At 44.2% G+C, this 24,421-nt stretch overlaps 4 protein-coding genes and 1 long non-coding RNA gene across 6 annotated transcripts in view; 2 read left to right on the plus strand and 3 right to left on the minus strand.

Moving 5' to 3' along the window:
- Positions 1-1,495, minus strand: part of LOC105832805 (sonic hedgehog protein A) — a 42,210-nt gene extending 40,715 nt beyond the window's left edge. Inside the window, exon 1 of one of the 2 annotated variants that reach the window (XM_036287567.1) lies at positions 150-1,495. The gene's annotated coding sequence lies outside the window, so the exon portion shown is untranslated. Of the gene's footprint in view, positions 1-43 lie in introns of both variants that reach the window. The other variant, XM_036287566.1, reaches the window with a different exon arrangement.
- Positions 1,231-5,326, plus strand: LOC114253874. The gene is made up of 2 exons (XR_003625304.2): positions 1,231-1,320; positions 1,494-5,326. It is a non-coding gene; the product is annotated as an uncharacterized LOC114253874 (long non-coding RNA).
- A 9,878-nt stretch (positions 5,327-15,204) lies between these two features.
- Positions 15,205-22,478, minus strand: LOC105828688 (dnaJ homolog subfamily C member 9). Its single transcript, XM_012667158.3, has 4 exons — positions 22,274-22,478; positions 21,766-22,080; positions 21,350-21,516; positions 15,205-15,874 (listed from the first exon to the last, which is right to left on the minus strand). Exons 1-4 carry the CDS (start codon positions 22,365-22,367, stop codon positions 15,635-15,637), a joined length of 816 nt encoding a protein of 271 aa, XP_012522612.1. The 5' UTR covers positions 22,368-22,478; the 3' UTR covers positions 15,205-15,634.
- Positions 18,171-21,332, minus strand: LOC105828687 (pollen-specific leucine-rich repeat extensin-like protein 2). The gene has a single exon (XM_012667157.3). The coding sequence runs from the start codon at positions 20,328-20,330 to the stop codon at positions 18,447-18,449; it is 1,884 nt and encodes a 627-aa protein (XP_012522611.1). The 5' UTR covers positions 20,331-21,332; the 3' UTR covers positions 18,171-18,446.
- Positions 22,479-22,527: 49 nt separating the features above from the next.
- On the plus strand, positions 22,528-24,276 carry LOC105828685 (60S ribosomal protein L18). The gene is made up of 4 exons (XM_012667156.3): positions 22,528-22,667; positions 22,808-22,894; positions 23,530-23,736; positions 23,911-24,276. The coding sequence occupies exons 1-4, from the start codon at positions 22,665-22,667 to the stop codon at positions 24,178-24,180; spliced, it is 567 nt and encodes a 188-aa protein (XP_012522610.2). The 5' UTR covers positions 22,528-22,664; the 3' UTR covers positions 24,181-24,276.
- Positions 24,277-24,421: the final 145 nt, after the last annotated feature.

Below are 24,421 nucleotides of genomic sequence, written 5' to 3' on the forward strand. Positions count from 1 at the left end.
CTCTCTCTCTTTCCACTCTCTGAATTGTTTCTTCGTTATTCACCATCCGCCCGTCTCTTCTTCTTCAGCTATTTTTCTCTCTTCGATGTTTCTCGTCTATCTCACTATCACCGATTGAATTACACTTCTTCTTCATCGTGCCGTCTTACCTCGTTACTCTGTTCTTCTCTTCATCGAAGTACGTTGTTTTCCGCCTCTCTTTCAACTTGGCTTAGACCCTTCACTATGTTAGCGTTATGCTATCCAACGTTATGCTACACGTAGAACTCATCGCAGACTCCCAATGATATTTTACCCCTGAAAAATGCATCGATACCCCCGTGATGAAAGTAACACACAAGGCGTGGGAGGCTTGCGAGAATGACCTTGACGAATACTTGGAGCGCCATAGAACTCCGTTCTTCGCCGCGTTTTCTTCTTCTTCTTCTTCTTCTTCTTCTTCTTCTGCAGTTTCTTCTCCGCTCATTCGGTTCTTCCCGTTTCTTTTTCTACCATTAGTACTCATAGTTCACTTCGACGTATAGTTTCGCAATTCCATTTCGCATCTTGAGAGATTTTCTCAAAACTAGCATTTTAAATGGCTTAACTTTTGACGATTACGCATAAATTAAATGGTAGGTACGTACAAATAATAAAACTAACAGCTATCATTTACCGGAGAGTCGTTTTCTTTTTTTTTTCTTTTTTACGTCAATATTATTGTCAATTGATAAATGCGTGAACTGATACAAGCCGTTCGTTATCTCCTTGAGTACTTTGACGCCTTACAAGATATTGTGAGAAAAAATGCACGAACGCGAATCATTCCAATTACGGATGTACGCACGTTGCATGGTCATTGATCATCGTCGTCGATCTGCGAGAAATGCGATTGATATTTGCACTCGTCGGAGGGCCCGATTATGCGAGAGCCAAATACCGTTGATCGGCATTATAAGCGGCGGAATGTATATCGGCGCGAGTAAAATATACGAGGCCAGGCACGGCTACACGGCGACTGATATGAAAGTCGAAGTCTACCTCGCGGAGGGTGGAGAACAAGCAGAGAAGGGGGATACCGCAAAGAGTTCAGTTTACTGATAATAAACATCTTTCCCGAATACACACAGACGGTCGCTGGCCCGTCTGTGCATTTACACAACGTCGTGCCGAAACGTGCCCGCGGCATTCTGGCGATAACCATACAATCCGTATATTGGAAAGTAAAGCTCTTCGTCCGTCCAGGAAATAGTATTTTCTAATTCCTGACGGTGTAAACGCTTCGCTTGTTCGCCCGTTGGATTTCACGAGAAGAAATGAGAGGAGGAAATCTCGTGACACGTAAGTTTCGTTTAATATAATGACAAATTATAATTGATTGCTATAATCGTGAATCATCAATTAAAACGCGATCATATGTAGCGCGATAATATGCGTGTCTACGATTAAAATAAAATCCAATTCTTAATTTATCAAGAAACATATAAATATATAAACTTACTTTTTGTTTTCAGATATGTGAGGAAAATTCACCGAACATCCGCAACACTTACGTCAAGACTTGCAAAAGTTTCAAATAGAATTGAAATTATTCCTACAAGAGAGCGATGGCTTTAAAGGACCTGAAATTATTCCGGTTTCTCGATTCGCGGTCAAATTTCCGCGGGCTCTAACGTCGATGCCGCGAACCTAATTTTCCGTTGAATTTTCCTCATCCCGGTGCATCCGGAAACACAATGGCCGAATTACGAGCCGTATGCGTCGCCCTACGCGGAAAGGGGGAGAATTACGGCCCAATGAAAGTATAAAATGTCGCTCGTTAACGGAGCCAATGCCAGAAATCGCTGAAACTCGCTGGCAATAAAAGGTAACGAGTATTCGCGGGCTGTAAACATCCGCGGAACGCTACTCCGGAACATTTCATAATCCTGTTACGAGGCACTTTGACTTTCGTGGCCAGCTGCGGTGTGCGCGCGCGTATATACGTGTGGTGCGCGCGCGGGGATTGGAAATAAAATTCTGCTATCGAGGTGCAAGTAACGGCGCGGCGTTGCCGTACCGTGTAAGATTGTTGCATCGTGGGAAAATGTAAAGGAGGAGAGAGAATAATTGTCGGTGGTCCTGCGGCGCGCGCGCGCGCGCGCGCGCGCGTGTGTGTGTGTGTGTGTGTGCACGGAGTGCGAATTTAAGATTCCTTCTGTCGCGTTAGACGGTCTTCTCGTGACACTCGACTCCGGCCGAGTTATGAGACCAACGAAAATAACATGTGCTACCGATCGCTTTTATCGCGTCTTCATCTATTATAAAAATGCTTATCTATCTCTTATATCTAACACAGTCCCGATTGCGTACAATTCTTATCGGATTGATACTCGACGGAACGTTTTAATATCCGTGACATATGTCCTGTATCACAGAAGGGATTTTCACATTCGCATTTCTAAATTTAATATTTCTAATATTAAATTCATAATCAATAATTAACAACAGTCTTCTTTAATGTTAACTAAAAAGAAATTGAATCTAGATTGATCAAAGATTTATTAATAAGTTCTGTACATATTGAAGGTGATATTTGTCAGAACTGAAGGTAGTTTAATCATTCGGTAATTGACTATTCGCTACTCTCGTTTATCGAGTCGGAAAAATTCAGATGACGTAAATTTTTCATTAGCACGGCAAATTTCTGCCGGCAAAACGAGCGGTCCACGGTGCGTCGCTAACGTATGAGCTCAGCTGTCTCTTTTTCGAGGTAACACGATATCCTGGAGGAACCTAATGTCGAGCAAGCGGAGGTAACACCGACCGAATGACGGACGGTCCGAGTGGGCCTTTCGTGTAATGGACGGCTCAAATATTTATCATCGGCCGCGTAATTTAAGGTGCGTTTAGCAAACGGAAGACGACGCGAGGAAAAACAAACAGGACAGGGGCGGTGTAGCATAGCCGGCGAGAAGGAAAGAACGGAGCGACGGCGAACGAGGAGGAAGAAGAGATGGTGGTGGAGAAGGAGGAGGAGGAGGAGGAGGAGGATGAGCGGGGATGCTGAGGGGGGTCAACAACGATAAGCAGGAGCGAGAAGGCGCCGAGGACGAGAGAGGCGGAAAGAGTAGCTCAAAGGGGCCGCCGCGGGGTCTAGAGAGCCTTGTGAGAAGGCGCAAACCCCAATAATAGCACCAGAATTTATATACCTGCACGAACTCGGTGGAGAACGGTCCCGCTGGAAGGGTCCGCCGACCCAGGGACGGCTCATTGGACAATACTCCGCGTCGCTTCTGGACAATACTCTCAGCGATGTTCGCGTGTCCGTTTTCACGTCGGCCTTCGGTAACTTCGGAATGTTAAGTTACAAGAAATCGCGCCGGACGATTCGTCTACAAGTTTAGCCGGAGGATTTATGATATTCTTCGAAAGGAAAAGAGATCGCGCGTTTGAAAAGAGCGCATATACCTTCAATGATTCGTACGACGACGTTTGCGTTTCGCGTCCTGGTAGTCCTGCCGGGAGGGATGTACACAACGCACTTCGATTCGGATACCCGTGTTTCTCTCAAAGCTGAGCGGCCCTGGGTTTCGCTGTCGTCTAGCATCCTTTAAATAGACGAAGAAGCTGAGGAACGGAATGAGGGAGAGAGTAGAGGATTCGTGGCAGCCTGGAGAACGAATCATCCATCACGGATGGCTCAAAGCCGTATCTTCTAGTGGTCGGTGCCCGCCGGTACTGGATGCCGCAGCGTGGCCAAATATTGTGAAAGGTCCAGAAAAGGCAGGAACGTGAAATAAATTTGCTGCGCCGATGTGAGAGGAAAGACGGAAGGGCAGAGGAGACGGAGGGAGGGAGAGAGAAAGAGAAAGAAAGGGAGAGGAGAGAAACGGTAGAAAAAAGCGAGAACATTGGTCTCCCTCCCTTCTGGTCAGCTCGAAACGTTGCGTCTTGTACTTGTGCGTGTCGAGATGGAGAGACGAAGAAGGCTCTTTAACCACTGTCGGCTCTTTGAACCCTGCCGATCTCTCTCGCGCGCTCTCCTTCTCTCTCTTCCTCTCTCGTTTTCTCTCCCTTCTTTTCTCTCGTCGTTTCGTGCCGTCTCTGCCCTGCCGCGCTATCATTTTCCTTCTCTTTCCATCTCTTTGTCTCTTTTGCCTTCAATATCTGATTCGCGTTCATACACAAACCGAAGTTGGTAATGTCATTTACACTTTACACATGAAAATATCATTTATTGTTCCAGCCAATTATGTCCCATCCAATCTCTCATCAGCTCGATTTGTATCAAGGCACCTTCCTCGTTTTTTTTTCTTTTTTTTTTTTCAAGTAAAAAGAACGCGTCAGGTTTTTACATAAACCATCTGTCTGGCATACATTCGCCGACGATCGACTCAAAAGGAAATCTCCTCTGCGGATGATAGCTCTCGTCCAATAATTGAATTTTCACAGTACGTTATAACGTGAAGCGGCGCAGTGCTTTTTACACGCACGTTCTTTTTTCGGGCATGGGACTCTAACTCGATAGCTATAGGCCTCACAATGTTCTCCGCTATAATTTTACAGTTTACATCAAGGGACGCCGAGACAGGACATTTTACCGCAAGAAAAATTATGGCAAAATTATGGAAGGACCGGTTAATCGCGCGGAGAATTCGCGAGGAGCAAATTGTCACCGGATATCAGTTTTAACATCCGGTATCTCGTGATTCCAAAGCTTAACTCTCTTGAAGGAAACACGATCTTGCATCCTCGAAGCCGCTATCCTCCCTCGGATGTTCCATGCTGACGCTTGTTAACGCAGCAGCACCTTGACCGTGCTCTCAGCCCATAATTTTCTCCGCGAACGTCACGGATCCCCTCTCGCTGGTGGATTAATAATCTAGAGTGATCTCTCTCTTTCTCTCTTTCTCTCTCTACATATTTTTTCTCTTTCTCTCGCAAGGAGCGAAAACACGATACGACGTGAGGGCAGCGTTAGAACGAGGGGCCGATAAGAGGACGGGAGAAAGAGGTGAAGGAAGAAAAAGAAAGCTGGATAGAACAAGGAATAGAGAGAGAGAGAGAGAGAGAGAGAGAGAAGAAAACGTGGAAGGGTACACACAGCGATCGTAGCTCGTAAGTTAGCACGTGGTCGAGTCAAGCCGTGCGAAGGAAACCGAGAAGCAGGAAAGGAGAGGTGGAACGAGTCAAGCGGGCTCACTACCTCATCTCGCTTCTTCAACCACTGACGTAGATGGAATTCTAAGTAGCCCTCGTGTCGACGTGATCTCAGGAAGCCTTGCTGCAGACGTTATCGGCTGATTGCGATAATTTACGATAAGTAACCAGAGAGAAGGATTAAATAACGTGAGAGATCTCTAAATTTAAGGTGTATCTTTCCATTACCCATTTCCTTCAAATTAATTATTTAAATACCATTAGCTTTAATCTAATAAATCTCTTTCTTTCGTCGTTGAACTTTCAATTCTTGTTGAAACACACCGATCACGTTTTTTTCATAAGTTTATGTCTACTGTCAGATTACGTTTATCATGATATAATATCTACTGATCATAATAGATTTCGTTTTCGTTGTCGCAGTGTTCCTTACGTCCCTCAATACTCGCGCCACTGTCAGCGTCTCTCGCTCTTCTCTTCTTCGGAACCACCTCATCTTCGCAGCCCAGACCGAGCTAAGAAACGGCATGGACGGTGAAGGCAATGGGCTAAACAGAGAAGAGGTAGAAAGAAGGAGAGAGAGAGAGGGAGAGGGAGAGTGGCGCGCACGTAGCCGTCTCAGGGAGCGAGCATCAAGAAGAGTAGTGAACAGAAGGGTCGGAATGGAGTAAGGGGAAGGGACGGGAAGAGAGTAAGGGCCCAAAGGACCACACAGGACGCGGCACGCGCGCGCTCTACCGGGTGGGCCAGCACACGTCGGCTCGGGCATCCTCGAGCTACCTCGGCTGGGCTCGTGCGTCCTCGGTCGGGCCCCGTGGTTGGATTGCACCGAGGCCACACAGATCGCGCACGCGCGAACGCTTCCTGGGTGGCATTCGCCTGCCGGCCGGCAGGCCGAGCACAAGGTACTTCTCTTCGTTCCACCGTGGGCCGTACAACCTGTTAGTATCGTGCCGTCCACGCATTATGCTTCTCATTCTCCTCGTCTTTCACAGCGCGTCTATCGCCGGGGCCCTCTCCTACTCTCTGTGTTTCTTCTCACCTTCCTTTTCTCGCAACAGCCCGTCGGCACAGCCCCTCCCGTCTGAGTTCTACCGGCATCACGAGCTTCTAATAAGATTCCAATTTGTCAATTAGGGGGAGGACGGGCCCCTGACGCGCATCTCCCGCTACCTTGACGGGAATTCCTCTCCTGTTCTTCTCTCTCCCTTTCCACGTTGGCACCTACCTGCATTAGCAATGCGCAATCATGACGCTTTACACAGCTGTCGCGCTCAAGGTGCGCTCCATCTTTTTATCTTTTTACACACGATCACGTATGTCACTGTCTAAATTTATGAATAGAAGAAACTCTCCTCTTTATCGATATTGATATACTATCAAATGTGCATAATTACAAATTTTATATGTGACACAAGAATGACTGAAAATTAACAGTCAAATATTCCGCAATTTACGTGATACTCGCGCGAGTGTCGTTACGACGTGCATCATGCATTTTTATATACTCGTTGGACGTAATGAGATGTAACGAGCTCTAAAGATTTTCACGACGTAAACCACCTGCCGCGTCTCGTTTGATATCACGCCGTGTAGCTTCTCCAGCATTAATTCCTTAACGCGTTAAGCATCAAGCTATTTTACACAACATGTTTACATGTTAAATAGTTATAAATTAATTCTATATCTTAAATTATAAAATGAATTAATAAGATAACGACAATGTCGAAAAACAAAATTTGTATACTTCTCACTAAAGTCATCTTACGTGCATATATATAAAAAATTGTTTAATAATTAATGCTATACCGAACAGTAATAAAAGTATCAAGTATCAAAACATCGACTTGGAAACTTTTGATATTACTTGCTATTTCAAACGCCCACCAGTAATATTTTGACGCAAACAATCTTATGATGCATCTCTTTGAGAAGGTTCATCAGCGTTTTTCTTTCTTTCTTTTTTCGATGATACCGAACTAGGAGCATAGCTGATGCCCACGTGGGTCAATCCTCGCGTACGTGAGTCCTGACGACGTGGGGGCCCCTCCTGGCCTGCGGGCGGACTATAAAGTTTCATTTCTGCCAAGGGAATGTCTTCGAATTAGCAATAAAGCAGCGATTCTCTCCCCCTTCGCAACGGACAACGAGGCCGCGCCGCGGCGTTGGCCCCTTCTCGTTTTTTGTTTACTCACCAACGAACTGGTTTTGCGGTACACACCGTCCGTTCTCCTCTTCGTCTTGGTTGCCCACCTCCACGCCGTTCTCTCCCGCTGTCTCAGGGAAGCCCAGAGCTATTTCGGGGTACGCAAATACACACCCGGTCCGTATGCGCGAGGGGTGCCAACGAGCAGTCGTGACGGGCGGCACGGCACGTGTAATATCGTCGACAAAAATCAGCATGGTATGAGATCCCGGGTTTGCTCATCTGTCGATGATTCGTTAAAAAAAAAAAAAAAAAAGAGAAAAAAAGAAAGTATCCAATTTCGCGCCTAAGGTCAAAAAACCTAGGGACGTTATTTAGGGACTCGCGGGCGATACTACTACTTGGCCGGGCGATTCTTTAACTGACTGTCTCTCTTCCCGCCTGGAGGTTTCGTAAGAGATCCATATCGTTACGGTACCGCGAAGAGGAGGCCCTCTCGGCGTTCCTCAACTCCTCAAATGATAATTGTACCCGTGGGTATAACGTGCGCGAGGCAAATCGAATTAACGCGGACGTAACTCAAACCGAGTATATCGTCCGAGACAAGAACCACCTCGGGATGGCCGGAGGGAATATCGCGGCAGAGCCCTTTGAAAGCGCACGTGCACCGTCTGCCCGTACGTTGTATCACGTGTGCCACGTCGATGATGCCGCGGCTCTCGGGTGTGCATGCCGCCGCACGCATATCGCGCGTCCGTATGCTTTGCCTCCGCGTATTATACGCTATATATGATCTAGATCCGTGCGCGCAGAGACAAAGGAATGCTTCCTTCTCGCTCTCTCTCTCTCCGGAACCACCGGAACGTCCTTCCACCGATCCTCCTTGGTATCCTGACCGAAGAGGGTATGCAAGCAGCTGCGAAGGACGGCCGCGCGAGGAGCGGAGTGCGCCGCCGAGACGTAGGTAAGGGAGGAGAGGCGCGCGCGCGCGCGCGCGCGCGGGAAGAAAGAAGAATAAGAGGAGCGGGAACCAAAGGAGGAATAGGCCATTCTACTTATACGCTGCTCGGATTCAATTAACTCTCCACCTTCCTCTCTCCTTTTTCTTCTCATCTCACAGCCGGTGCGCTTGGCTGTTCCCTCTCGCCCCCTTCTTCTTCTCTTTCTCTCTTTTCCTCCTCCTCCTCCTCCTCCTCCTCCTCCTGTCTTATACAGGGTGTTTCTCGGGACTCTGTACGTCATCACTTAGCGTCTCGATCGGTGGCTTTGATTTTTAGGGATAAGCGGTGCTCGCGCAAGCCCCATATGCGGGTACTCGCGAACCATTCAGGATAAAATCGTTCGAGCCGAAGAGCGCGAGGAGCGCGCGGTGTTCCGCTAATTGCGAAGGTGTTGGATTTCCGCGTGTCGATTACGGTATCTTCGCGACCGGCGCGGGAGATCAGGTGCTTGCGTGTCGTCGCCGCGGCGATAACGTCGCGCGCGATTATCGCCGCCGTAATTGCCGCGCGCAGTCGGCTCTCGCCGACTCTCTTACGACACTGGTAATAATAATGAGGCGCTTTATTGCCGTCGTATACGAGGCGAGGACCTGTCGTACCTGCCGCGCGTTAAGTGGCCGCGACGAGATAAGAACATTGTTACCAGAAATTGAAAATGTTGTTCGTGTTTGCGAAACGACCTCGCGCTTTCTCACGCGTTTCGCATTCACGCGTAGAAAATCAGGTACGGATACGGAAGTTTCCTCTCGAAATTTCACGCGATCGGCAACTTAAGCGAAGACGACCGACCCCAAATCGTCGATGCGACGATGATTAGTCGGCAATATTTCACATGCGTTGCTTTGCGTGAATTTGCTAATGAAACGGTCGCTCGATGAAAATCGAGAGAGATCATTCACATTGAGAAAGTTAAAGAAAACTAAGATTGGAGAGTGTGGTAAAACGACATACTCTCTATGAGAATCGACGGAATTCATTGACGGTATTTTTCATTAACTCGTGTATATTTTTACATAAAGAATTTGCGGGGACATGGAGGGATTCTCTTTTGCACCGCGTCCCGACTCCAGGACAGCCCTTTTATCGCAAACGATGCGACGCAAATAGAGTTTGATTGTCGGTAATGATTCGACGCCTCGTGAACATGCCATTATCTCCTCTTGACTCGTTCGTTCTTGACTGAGAAGCAGTTGCCCGAGAGACCTTGTGCGGATTCGCCCTAAGGGTCGATTCACAGGGCCCACGGCAGGTTCTCTCTCGTCCTGGTATCCCTATGCTAAATCGCGTCGCATCGCGGAGTAAGAATTTTGTATAATACGACGATGATCACAAAGTCGCGTCACCGATCAAATAATACCGAACAAGCGAGATCGCGTTGCATCGCGAATAAGAGTTTTGTAATGTGACAATGATCGCGCGCACACACACGCACACAAAATATTACCGATCAAATAATAGCGAGCAAGCGAGATGAAATCGACACTGATCGGTTCGTCGTACGTTGTTGTGTCACGTCGCGAGAAATCTTCCGTCATTGGATTACAAGCGAGATCATTGTTACCCGATTTGCCTTCGCTAAATGTTTCTTCAAGGGGCGGTTTTCTTTATCGCGCGACCGCGCGCGAGTTATCGATATTGGCAGAGCGGTAATCGGATTACGCTGAGTTGCATTATTGCAAAGATAACCGTGGCATATACAGCGATTGTTCGCGTGAAACTAAACAAAAGACTAAAGACAAGACAGCGAAAGCTTTCATTGCGTCATCGCTTATTGCTGTGGATGTAGATAGACGTCTAACAATATTGCCTTGGATTTCTTTAAATCCTTGACAATTTATTCAATTTACGAGAAATTGAGAAAACTTTTAGAAAAGATAAAATTATTCGAAATTATTACACATTTTAAATTATGTAACTATATTTAATGATAAATATTTATTTTTATTTAAATAATCAGTGTGAAGAGAGAAAAGAATTATTGATAATGTATATACATTTCATATATGTAATTGTTATTATATCTTTTCGGTGAAATAAATTTTTAAAATTTACTTAAAACGCTTTGAAGAGAAACAGAAAAACAGTTTTTAAAAAGTATGTTATAAAAATATTAAATGTAAATTTTATTTAATAAAATTGCCGACTTCAACAGGTATTTAACTCATATTTTAGAAGTAACTGAGGGAACGTTCCATCATTGAAAAGACAAAAATTTTGAATTTTTATTTAGAGTTAAATTCAATAATACTGTGATGAAACACCATAAAAATAAGATATCTAATTTAAACTGTCTTACGAAAATAATCAAGATCAACTTTCATAAATCTATACGTAATTAAAAGCATTTCTACTTGACACGCGCATAAAGATCGTCTGCTTCTGATCTTCAATTTCACTTGATTTAGCATTAAATTGTAATTCTACTCAAATTTGAGCTTGTTCCGAGCGACAAATGGAGGGCGAAAATGAATTTTAATTAATTTAAACGTCGACCTTTTAGAACACGCGAGTGGAGAAGCACCGTTTAACTTCGGGGTAGTACAAGAATAATATGAGAATAGTATGACACTCGGATCCAAAAATGGATTTATAAATTCGGTGACTCGCCGTCCGTCGTGGCAATGCGCCTCGGCAGAAGCCTCCGCGATCTTGTCACACGTCGGGGAGATGAGAACGGTGCCTTAAGGCCCGCAACCTCTCCTCGAGACGAGATCTTTCTCCTCTCTCTCTCTTTGGTTTCCCACGAGAACCACCGCCGCCGCCGCCTTCTGGAATGTCGCTCTCCCCCCCTCCTGCGGCTCTCCTCCACACCATCCTCCTCCTCCTCCTCCTCCTCCTCCTCCTCCTCCTCCTCCTCCTCCTTTTCCTTCTTCTCCACTACCGTCTCTCGGCTACAACCACCAGTCTCTCCCTTACTCCACCGACCCTTGTGCAACAGAGTGTCTTCTCTCGCTCTATCGCATCGGCGCAACCCTGCCGCCAGCTTTCTCCCTCGCCCTCCGCCCACCTTGCTTGCTTTTCGGGATCAATGGGGTAAATCTCGCGAGACGAACGCATATTACACCTCTCGATGCGATGATGATTAGAGATTGTTAGACATAGAACTGCATTGCACGTGTGTGTTGACAGAGCGCAAATGATACTCGACGTGCGAAACGACGAAGTTCCTCTGCTTTCCACAAAGCTTCTCCTCTTCCTCCTCTACTTTTTTCAGCGGGCGGGTATCTAATGACGACCCGAGAGAAGATAGGAGCATTGTTTCCACGTGAGAAGGCGCGCTCAGCTTCCCCAGCTTCCTCTTCTACTTTGTGCATCCAGCGAGAGAAGTGCGCGTCGTCGACGCGCGCTGCACTCGCCGCTATCCGATCGCAGAGTGGATAGCAGACGTATCAACCGGAAATAGGTTGCAGACTTTATGCCGTCTTAAATGCCGACTGTGCGATTATGCGTTTCCTATTTCTGCGGCTTAAACGACGTGCGAAAAGGGGGATTCTGTTCAGCACGCACATGCGACGCGATGATTTACGAGCCGGTCTCTCTCTCTCTCTCTCTCTCTCTCTCTCTCTCTCTCTCTCTCTCTCTCTCTCTCTCTCGCTCTGCAACGTTACGTGTGCACCCGCGAACGCGGCCAACATGTCAACTCTTTACGCTTGTATATACTGGCAAGCCTCGATCTACGTTAAATAACGGCGACCACAAATCGCGTTGCGAAATTCGCTTTTTCAAAGCGCGACACGCAAAATTAGCCGCGAGGAATCCTCGTCGATCTTCAGATCAGAGCCGAGTGTCATCTTAGACACTTTCCACGCTCGTCTTGTCTGACCCGAGGATTTATTGGCAGGTTTATCGATGATCCGTAAATGTTACGAGGAAGTGTTCCGTAACAGCCCGAGAACGCTCGACGCTAATCAGATTGTTTCATAATGGAGCAAACCGCTTATCTTCTTGCACAACGCGATTCATCCGTTTTGTTCGTTGGAGCACGAGCACGGGGTCTACCGTTGCGTACAGCTGCGAGAACGTTCTGCCACAATCGCCCAACAGGTCGCGATATAATTGCTGCTTAATGGGGCGAAAAAATATGAGCCCGGCTATTGTGTTATCGTTCTTTGGTAAACTCCGATCCGGCCTCCTATTACATGCATGGCTAAAAATAATAATTGTTTACACTTTGCTACCTATGTTTGCACCACATATCTATAATTGCCCGTATGCGAGTCCGTCAAAGTGCGCGCCAATCTCGCGTAACGGGTGAGCCGAGCAGTCGGCCAAGTTTCATTTTAATATTTGCTTTTTATGCGAGTTAAAAAGATATAAACTCTGTGAAAAAATTAATTAATCGTTTTTTATTATTGGGCAGAATTTTATACCTAATAATTTTCTTGAGTTTTATAGACATACGTTTATGCTTTTAAAGCGTCGATTAATTTTATATCAAAGTTAGATGTTTAATTTTATGTTATTAAATTGAGATGCAATTTAATATTTTTGATAGTAATAAACATGTTATAAATTTACTAATAATATTAAGAAATTTATCACGAAAAATATCATTCTAGTCAGAACTTCGGGAATCTGAATTAAGATCGTGGACTTCCCTTTTTTTTTGTACAAATGTGATATTTACATAAAAATAAAATAACATTAGAAAAGACGATATTTTTTAAGTCGACGTAAGATTAAAAGTAAAGCAAATGGTAAAAGTTGACACAGATGCAACGTGCGCGCCAGGCGCGTAAGATCTCGTGTATTATAAAAAGAAAGGGTATCGTCTGGAAATTGTGTCACCCGATGTGCACAACGTGTTGTTGCTCCGGCCAGCCCAGACGTAACACGAGACTGACCATGCGAGGCGCCCACTTTGCTTTAGTGTACATACCATCTCTACCAATACCGATTTGAGAGCACCGTGGTCACTATGATCACCAGCTCTGGTCGCACGAATACGAGGGAGGCGTGCAAGCGAGAAAGAATAGATGCTCGGCAGGAGTCCCTCTTTCTTTCCCTTTTTCTTTGCGCTATCTCGGCCTCTTTCCTTCGTTCCAACCCTCACGAGCTGTGTGACCAACGGTGTGACTGACACATTACCTGTACTTATCGATGACCGTGACGCTAATGATGATACCATCTAGACCGCCGAAGAATGTGTGCGCCGTGTGAAAGCTGACAATGCACGTTTTTCGTATCTATTAGTAATTTTTGAAAATCTATTAACATCTAGTAACATTCTATGTATTAGTATTATACTAGTAATGCATTCCGCATTTTCCTTAAATTCCTTAAATATAATCTTAGACAAAAATTAAAACTACGCACAATTATAAAAAAGTAATGTAATTATAATTATCGCGCTAATAAAATTTTATTTAGCTTTTATTTAAACTTTCCTGACTGCAGAGTTATAAAAAATGTGTACCTTAATTGTTAGTAAATCTTTATATATTCAGTTGCTGCATGCTACTGGAACTTTATGACGCTATTTAATCATTTTTACCTCAGGATAATGTTATAATAATGAAAAAGAGAGAGAGAGAGAGAGAAAATCTTTTTATTTTTTAATTTTGAGAAATACGTATAAAAAATTTAATATTCTAATTATAGTTTACTTATTCATTATACATATATAAGAAATATCAAGTATGAAAATTATTTGTGTATCATAAAAGTATTAATAATTTTAATAACTTTTGAATTTTCATTTTGTCATACGGCGATAAGTTAGATCTCCAATCAGATGAGAAAATACTTCTAGCGCAATCTTTTGGAAGTTATAGCAATCTATCTGATCCTTTTCTCTGAGCAATATCGATGTGAAAACTTTACGTCTATGTATAAATTATTATATATATGTATATATATATATATATATATAAAACACATTATACATTCCTTTTGTTTAAATAACATTAGATAAAATATATATATTAAATAATAATTTAATTTAAAAAAATATAAATAAAAGATATACATATGTGTGTACAATTCACAATTTCATTATAAATTATATACGTGTTAATTTTTTTTACATATTTGATCAAAATTATCAAACGTCATATGCATGAAATATACATGTATAACGAATGACGGAAATAACGGGATGTTTTCGAAAGGTAGTAAAGTTAATTTTAAAAGCAGGTTATCGATTTCATCGATATCCGGAAGACAAATATAAGTTGTTTATAAGCACGTTGTTTCTAAGCTCGCAAACATGGCATGGCGCCAGAATGTGACGTTTCGATTAATCGCCTAGACCTAGTCTATGAAAAAGCTTTGATCCAACTCCTATTAATAAGAAAATACTTTCTTAAAATTTATGATTTTCAGGAAGTTTTGCATGTTCATTTATGAGAACCACTTATATGAATAAATTTAAAAACTTTTGATCAATGTGGAAAAAGATTTTAAAACGAAATTATCTTTCAATGTATACGATTGTCTTTTTCTACTTGAGACATTGAAAAGTTTTTCTTTAAAGATTGTTTCTTTTTTTTATAAAAATCGAAACTAAAGGAATTAATAAAAGAATTAAAGTTTCGCAGAATATCTTAACATTCTTATTACATTCATCGAATTGGTAGTTTTTTAATCAGGAAAAACATTTTCTTTAATGTAAATATAGTAAATAAAAGTATATTTTTATCAAATGTAAAAAAAATTAAATAGCTATTCCTTTACATGTAGAAGAATAAAAGTCGTGTATAAGAAAAAGAGTCGTTTACAAGTATAACTAAACTAACTGTGAGAATCATCACTCAATTAAATCGACAGTGCATATGGTAAGCCCATGTTTAATTCAGCGGATCTATATCGATGAACTATACTTACCACACTAAAGTATACTTTACTTGTACTTCTCAGTTGTACTTATTTCTGGGTTTATCTTTGATCTCTCGTCCTCGACTAAAATAGATTTTGAAAGAAATTAAAAAAAAGATATTAAAAAAAATTCTCTATTTCTATTCCACATAACTTACAATAGACGGAAAATAATTACAGAAGCACCTTGGTTTTTTTTTTCGAGGGTATTATTATATTATAAAACTCAAATATGGTATTTGTTCTTATATAAAGTGTACAATAATTCTACGCCTTCGTGCATACTCATCATGAGAAAATGTTTAATTCAATACAGCAGTTTAATTTGCATTACGCGCGATTAATTGACGACATTTATATTGGACCATGCGGGTTAGTCCGTTTGCCTCGGTCAACGTTTAAAACTTATACAAAAACTAAGCACAACCGTCCACATTATGTCTACAGCGAGTCCGTGCTTTGCGATTCAATGTTAACTGCGGAGAGGAGGCTGAGACTTTCGAAGACGCGGAGCGGACGCGCAGCGGTCTCGATACATCGCTGTTCATCTCTACGTCTTTTGCTTGGTTTTCCTCGGAGTCTTCGAGGGCGAAGCTTTCTTCTTGCTCGGTTTTTCGGTCTTCTTGGCATACTTGTCGATCAGAGAGTCGAAGAAACTGTCCGACTGATCGGCGCGAGCCTTGTTACGATTCTGTATCACCAGCGCGAGATCATTCGCAGCTGCGTTTTCCTCGTTCTCGATCTTCAACATCTTCTCCAAACGCTCGGCTTCCGCCGCTTCCTTGGCCCACTGTAATCAGAGATGCCGATCAGGCCAATTAACATGAGAAGTCGATGGCTGTTTACTGTCCGACTGGAGAGCGTGGCTTAGTCAGCGCGCGTTTAGTCTAAATTGATAATTCGATCCAGACACATCGCGGAAGGGAGTAGATTTTTTAGAATAGATAGCGGCCGCTACAAGCGCGTTCCCTGTTAACGAGATTGATTACAAGCCCACTCGTGCAACAAGAGCGAGAGGCTCCACGCGTTACGTATTTCTATTTCCGAAACGCGCGCCACGCGCCGCCGTTCCACGAGAGCATTAGGCGCACGCGACTACGCTGCGCTCGCGAGAGCGGAGCTATTTTCCTTTTTCCTCCTCGGCAAGAACGGCGCAATTTGATCTCAAGGAGGTCATCGATTTTATCGACGGCCGAAGCAGCGGGATACGCTCGTAAAGCACGACAAGTGAGGACGTAGTGCCATACCAGAGCCTCGAGGCCACTCGGGCCGTGACATCATGAATCCCAGAATGCGGCGCGTCGCGAGTTCCGCGCGCAATTAGCGAATTAGCCAGGGATATTCGTAATTCCGAAAAGTTAAGAATATATCGAAGTTTTCGCGGCTGGGTCTCTCCTTTTCGGTTACGCCAGGTGTATACACCTCCGGGATACAGAAGCGTCGATGACGCGTCATTTCGCGCGTGACCTACTCCATAATCCGCCGCTGAAGAAATTCCGTTATTTATAATTTCTGGCAAGTACGTCTAACTGGCTACCAAATGCCCCGGTGCATTGCACAACCCCACGTGAAATTCTGACTGTACCGAGAGACGGCGGATTCGTCATTCGGTTAAAAACGAAAGAGATATCTCGCGTTACCTTGTCAATAGCAACGATCTTGTAACGCGGAATTGAGACCTTGTGTGTGTGTGTGTGTGTTTCGAACAAGGCTTCCTTCATCGCCCATCCCGTACCGAAAGGAAACAACGCGCGCGAATGACGAACGACAGAATACATCTTGTCATTAGAGATCATATTTTTTCAGTCTTTCTACAATCGCTTATGTTTCTCGAGTTACGTCAATCTCGACAGATGACAGAACTATTACCCCTCCCGAGCACGCGGAAAGCATTGCTTTGCGCAAATACAATATTTTGGCAGATTTCTCTCTCTCTCTCTCCGACTCTCGGTCCGTGCCAAGTAAACCTCGAGGCCGTCAACACGTACATCCGCCCGAACAGTCGACAACTTTTTTTCCCGCGACCTTTGCAACGTGGTATTTGAAGTTCTATATTGATCGGGATATCGCGTCACGCCCCGGCCCAAGGAAATCGCGTTAAATAATTGACAGCTATCGAAGCGGCAGGGATGGCGCAGAGTCATGTTTAACACGACTGGTGTCATCGGTGTGGAATCCCACGAAGAATTGACGCGGCCCTCGGGCAGCTCGCCCTCCAAGCGCGGAGAGGCGCTCTTGGAAAAACATGTGCGCGGAAATGCGACGCGTTTATCCGTCGATGAAGATCGTATGTCTCTCACGGAGATAAACGTGCCGCTTCTCGCTATAACGAGACGCTTTATTAGCGCTTTGTTCAAGGACGCCCCGAGACGATTTCTTTCTGTCTCTCTCTCTCTCTTGTTTCGTCCTCCGTTCTCTGGCGCGAGCGCAGGCCTCGGCGCGGATTCTCTCCGCGAAGATGCACCTGTTGCACGAAGAATGACGGAAGCTGCTGGGCGAACTTGACTCCTAACAGCGACGCCTTCGAGCGTATATATTTAACGTGTTTGTGCGGAGCAGAGCAAGCGTCGGTTACAAGGTCGTTACGTAACACGCGACCGCGCGATTGAACGCTGACACTCGCTAATTATTTCATTACCACGAGACCGACCGAGCGGTCGCTTTAATTGCTATTAAAATTGTTTCTCGCTCTCGACTCGCGCGCGCACCCCGCCGTTCTATTGGCTTTTCCACTTGGCAAACGCTTCACGATGTTACAACATGCTAACCGCGCGCCGAACGATTCCGAGAAACGAAGCCACGTTCGATCAAAGATTCGCTAAGTTTAGTGTAGGAGTTGATAAACTTCGGCAACACCCTTTCAATCTTCTCGGAAGTATGTTAAATCGGCGTTCAACAAGCTCGCGGCTAAATCGAAAAAAGTTACATCGTCAAAACTTCTTTCTCTATCCCGCGGAACATAAAAGCGCGACGATAAACTTTCAAATATGGATAATTGTTTGTCCCTTAATTTTTTTTTCTACATTTTTTAAATATCCGCGCGATACCTACGCATCGGGTTTAGCTGGTTCCGCCACATCTCTGAAGAATTTTCAGTTCCGAAGAAAGCTTCACCCCGTCTTGACCACTCTCGCTAATTATCTCTGGTTAATAATCCTATGAAGCGTCTTATTGGGGAAATGCTCAGTAGCTATGAGGAAAAGTTGCAACGTTAAATATATAAATGCGCGCTCGAGGGTCCAGATCCACAACACGAATGCGTTCCTTAGATCGGCGGGACGTCAGTTCGCTTTTGTTTTTTTCCCTAATGCTCTTAAAGAAAATTTATCCCGCCGATCTCGGTGATGAGGGAAGCGCGCGCTCTAAAATCTCTCGACGAGGGCGCGTCCAAGAACGGCGGTGACGACGAGTGTCATTGGCGCAGCGACCGATTGGAACGTCGGTGCCGAGTTCTCCGGACAATTCGTCGTCGTGTCTATCGGACGAACGCCCGTCCCGTGGCTATTCTGATATTTCTGCATCGGCGGATGCACGGTCACCGTCGGCTCGTAGTACGGTGCCTGATAGAACTCGTCCGTCGACGGTGAGTGCATCAGCTCCGGCGGCGAGGGCCTGACGTAATGCGTGGTCGACGCCGTCGTCGTGATCCGCGACGGATCGTATTGTACGGGACGATCCGTGGCGCGGTCGTCCTCGTCGATCCTCCTCCTCGGCGACGGCGACGACGACTCCTCGACGATCATTTCACGTGGGTCGTGCCCGTAGTACGGCGTTCTCGTCGACCACGCCGTTCTGTCGCTCTCGCCAGCGGGACGGCGAGATTGCTCGTGACGTTCCTCCACCCAGGAGGGATCGGTCGGACGCTCGAGCGAGTCGTCCGTTTCCCACATGATCATTTCCGAAACGTTGAACAGCGGAGCGGACCCGGGCGGCATTCTCTCCAGGCCATCGGACGTCGTGATATATAGCGGATACGTCGCGGTACTTCCCTGCGACGGTCTCCCGGATTCTCTTCTGGTTTCGTCCTCGGATCCTGGAACTCGCGATCCCACCGACGTCGGATGCAACGTCGTTTCATACGTGGGAATGTACGACGGCGGGTACGTTAATGTATGTTCCGTTCCGGCTACTCTGTCCTCCGACAACGGAGCCGTTGGCACGGGTGGTGTTCGCGATCTTTCCGGCGTCGAGTATGGCCAATAGGGAGTCGTTTCGCGTGTCGGATCCGGATACGTTAAGGTGTGCTCCGTTCGCGATGGTCCCGACGATATCTTCATGTCCTCCGAAGGCGACGCTGGTGGCGTTTCCGGTATCGTGTTTAACGTCTCCGACGGTACGTGCGGGGGTCTTGCGTCCGGAAACCTCGGCTCCACTCGCGGCAAAGGTTCCTCCGGTCGCTGCTTCGGTCGCACAGTCGTGGTCTGCGGTCTTCTATGGCGCGGACGATGCTCCCCGTACGGATAAAACGCCCTGTCTCTGTCCGCGTGAGGCCCTCCCGATTCCTCCGGGGGTGGTCTCCTGTCGGGATGTAACCTCTCGCGATGCGCCGGCACGGTCTCCTCCTTGTCTTCCTCCGCGTTGCTCGGTGGCACGTGAACGTCAATCATGTCACTGGCGAGTCTTCGCCACTCGGGATCCTGCTCGAAAGTAACGCCCTGGTTCTCGAGGAACTTGCTGACGGCGTGCGGACAGGCAAAGTCGGAATTCTCGCTGAGGTACATGCGCTTCAGTTCCCTCAGGTGTGCCATCTCGTCGAGGTTCAGGCATCGCAGTCGATTTCCCGAGACCCTGAGGTCCACGAGACCGGGCAGATTCCGGTAGACACCGTCCTCGATGTCGCGTATGTCGTTGTAGCTGAGATCGAGATACGTCAGATACACGAGACCCTCGAACCACGACGCTCTGACGGTAGTCAAGCGGTTGCTGTCCAAGTTGAGCTGCTGAAGATTAACTAAGCGTCGAAAGGCGTCCGGGTCGATGTCGGTAATCTCGCAGTGCGAACAGCTCAATACCCAAAGATTCCCGCCAAATCTCGAGAACGTATCGGTGGTTATTCTGCGAAGCGGCATCTTAGTGATTCGCAGTTTCTCGGCCGTCTCGGGCACGGCGGCCAAATCAGCGGGGTGGCCGCCCTCGCAGACGTACTCCACCATCTCCTCATTCGCCACCTTTCTGCACGATGCCGCGGCATCGCCGACGAATGAGACTATCAAGGCGAATAGCACTAAAGTTGCGGCACTATCCATTTTTTAGATTGGCATGTAAAGGGGTTACAGGCGAGTAACGACAGTTCGTTTCGATTAATAATAATAATAATAATAATAATAATAATAATGATCGCCGTGAGAAAAACAGTCCTCTATCGTATTCATTTCGTCGGACGCTCAAACGGAACGAAATGTGGCGGTCATCGCGGAAGGGATTTTTCATTCGAGCCTTACGATTAACGGTAAACGGTCGAACTAATTGTAACGCGGACTGAAGCGGTTCCCGCATTCGTAGGATACTTATTTACTAGACCTTCCCCTCTCCTAGTAGTGCCTCTATTTCTCCTACTACCTTCCACCCGTCAAGCTGTACAGTCGATCGGTAAAAATAGAGAAGCTTGAAAATAGAGCGACGGGGCGTTAAAAGGCTATTGAAGTGACATTTAGCAAGAATGTGCTAACATGATTTAAAATTCGCGCTACGACTACTGCACGCGGTCGATCACGATTATAGATCGATACTTAACTATGTGAACACGAGTGACGAATTAATGTTTCACAAATGTTCTCCTCACTTTACAATTTACTTGTTTCATCAACCGGTATTTTATTTAAACGTTTAAGAAAATTCCCAAGTTGTAAGAAATTGAATGAAAGCACAATAGAAATGCAAATTTAAATCAATAATAGCTGTTATTACAATGTTATAGCAGATGTTATACATTAAATAGATGTAAAAATTATTAATGACAAGGTTTTTTAAACATTAGAGAGAGAGAATAATATTATTAAAGTAAACTATAAACATTCAATATTAACAGATAATAAGAGATTATTGTAAAATCAAATTATACTTTTGAAAATATATTAGAAGTTCTAAGGTTTCTTGAAATTTTAAATTCTGTCAATTATATGAAAAAAATTGAGTACTTTCTATCTTCACAGCTAATATAACATTTATTTCTCTTTAATTGGTCGTTCTGCTGCAATTTTCTTGCAGCAATTTTAATATACTTCTTGATATCAAAATCAAAGATATTATATTTATATTGTCTTACCTTTCTTTTCCTACGCAGTTTTTTCTTGTGATTTTCATTAGTAAACGCTGTATATTCTGGAACTTCACCTCTCTCTATTAAATCTTCAATTATGGCATGTAGTCTGGGTTCTTCATCACAATTTGTGAATGGGACAGCTTCCAAAATATAATCCATATCTCCTTTACCTAAAAAAAAAAAAAACAAATATGTATTAAAAATGTCAATATATCATAATATTAATATGTAGATATTAATTCAAGAAATGCTACTTTTATTTTATATCTAATTTCTTGGCCAATTTTAAACTGAAATCTATCATTTTTCGAAGAAATACATTAATTTCCAATTTCTGCTAAAAAGCTATTTTTCAAGGCAATCAATGAATCTGATAGATTAATAATTTATAAGATTATCTGAAAAGTAAAAAGACTTACTGTCTATATATGCCCTTTTAAGATCTTTGATTTCAGTCTCTGATCCCTTGTAAGTCTTCTCATAATTATTGATATCTTCGACAGTAATCTCCTTGAACAAGGACCTCCAATAGTCTGCCCAATTGCGCATTATGACCTCCTCGCTTTCCTCGTCATACTGGCCGGATTCGTCGTAAATTTTGCGCTTATCATTGTCACTCAGGATGGAGTGTATCCTACCGAGAACTTTGAATTTCTCCGTCGCTTCAACCTTGATATCTTCCTCGACGCGATCCGGATGCACGAGCAACGATAGCTTGTGATAAGCCTTCTTGACTAGCGACAGAAACAACGATCGTTTTCAGAAAAAAAATTCGAGAATTTAATTTTTTTTTTATTTGTGTCTTTTTAGATTAGACACGCGTTTTCAAATGGCTCGGATCGGGTTTTTACGGTCATTCAACGTATTCAAGAATTGAAACTCGCGGAGAGGTTATGACGCCAGTCAACGACATAAAAGTTCGCTTACCTTGCTTGTCGTTTGCAGTCTTCGGTATTTTTAAAACGTCGTAAAAGTTACGAGCGCCGAAGTACTTCTCGCATAGATCCAGTAGGCTCGCCATACTGCTAAGTTTTCTGAATAAATACCGGAAATTTTAATCCGCAGATCGAAGAACCACAACAAACGATTCGGTCAGCTGCCAATCCGCCAAATTTTAGCGGGTTCGTACACATAAACAAATTTCCATCGCTCGAAAACGACATCTGTGTTACTGCATACCAAAATAGGACCATCGCTTCGTCGGTAACAATATCTTCGTCGTTACCTGTCAAAAGAAGACCCTGCGCCCTCTATCATTTCCGTAGTCTTCGCCCGCACACGATTCTTTCTCGTGTGGTTTCTCTTCCGGTTTGTCAAAATGGTAAGGCGGTGCGGCGGTATATAATTTTATTGAAAAATCGAACGTTGTTATATCGCTGCCCTTCAATCGCGACAAATGAACGTGACCATGGGATACGAAATCGTTTAAATTCAATTAACGGCGAGTATTTCTTTTCGCAGGGTATCGATATTAATCATAAGCACGATCGGAAAGTGCGACGAACGGAGCCCAAGTCGCAGGATGTATATTTACGACTCCTCGTCAAGGTAAATGTCTTCGCCTTCCGTATTACTTACTCGGCGAAGATATGCCCACGATGCAAAATTATGTGAAATTATCTTAGAACCATAATTTTTCATTTCAAATTCTATTGGCACGATCATCTTTCATGACGCTTTCTCGTTGAGGTTAGGTTTCATGTATGATTACATGTGACAGAAGTTTTGTATTATACTTTTCTTTTTAAATTTTCACTTACCAAATAAAATGAGATTTAGTAATCGCGCGTATTGGCGACTTGTCCACTTTATGTTTTCAAAATTGCGAACCGCACTCTGTGTCAGGTCTTGTGTAGACTGATTCAATTTGAAAGTTCGCTACAGAAACAATTGGCCAACTACCCTATCTCGCTTATTTGCAACATAAAAGGGCGATTATTGTAGTTGATACATGTGTTGTATATCTTAAAATTAAACCAGTTTTTAGAACTTTGTGGAACTTCTTTTACAAGAATGAAATTTTATGAATTTCACAAGAGGCTTATAGGTAATTTCTACATCGAATTTCTTTGTACAAGTTTTTAATAAATTTGTATATTTCTATGTAAAGTTACTAAAGGAAACCATAGATTTGAAAACTTAAAAATTTATTGAGAAATTAGATCATAAATGTTTTGTTGTAGCTCTATCGATTCCTGGCGAGACGAACAAATTCAAAGTTTAACAAGATTATCTTGAAGCGATTGTTCATGAGCAAAATACACCGCCCACCGATTTCACTGGCGCGAATCGTGAGATTTATGAAGAAGCCTGGAAGGGAGAATTGCGTCGCTGTGATCGTCGGTACCGTCACTGATGACGCCAGGATCTTTGAAGTCCCGAAATTAACGGTAAATGACTAATGTTTATTTTCACTGATGTAAATTAACTTTGGTTTAATTGTAATTCTAAGAATTAGAAAAAGATAAGGAGATTAAACAAAAGTTAATTTGCATCAATAGAAATGGACATAATCGGGACATCTAACGATTAGATTTGTATTACATGACAATTGATTTTTTTAGATATGCGCTCTACGCATAACTGAGAAAGCTCGGGCACGAATCCTAAAAGCTGGTGGAGAGATCATTACGTTTGATCAGCTGGCGTTACGCGCCCCGACCGGTAAACATACGGTCTTGATGCAGGGACCGCGTAAGGCTCGCGAGAGTGTCAAACACTTCGGCCTGGCGCCTGGTGTACCACACTCGCATACCAAACCTTATGTGAGGTCTAAGGGACGCAAGTTCGAGCGGGCGAGAGGCCGTAGACGCAGCTGCGGTTATAAGAAATAAGATCGATGTAACGCTGGATGGACTACTTGTCAGTTATAATCCTTTTTTTTTCCACGCAGTCAGGTGGCTGAAAAATAAACATTGACTCGACAACAACGTCCTATTCTTTTTTCTTAATCGTACTGCACACCTAATTAATTAAAAACTGTATTTTACGATTTACAAATTAAATTTGTAAGTTTACATTTAAAATTTGTTTATTTATAATCACTTGGTTGTTAATTTCTGTGGGCGTCCGTTA

This window comes from Monomorium pharaonis, chromosome 5, assembly GCF_013373865.1.
Source record: "Monomorium pharaonis isolate MP-MQ-018 chromosome 5, ASM1337386v2, whole genome shotgun sequence".
Taxonomy (NCBI): domain Eukaryota; kingdom Metazoa; phylum Arthropoda; class Insecta; order Hymenoptera; family Formicidae; genus Monomorium; species Monomorium pharaonis.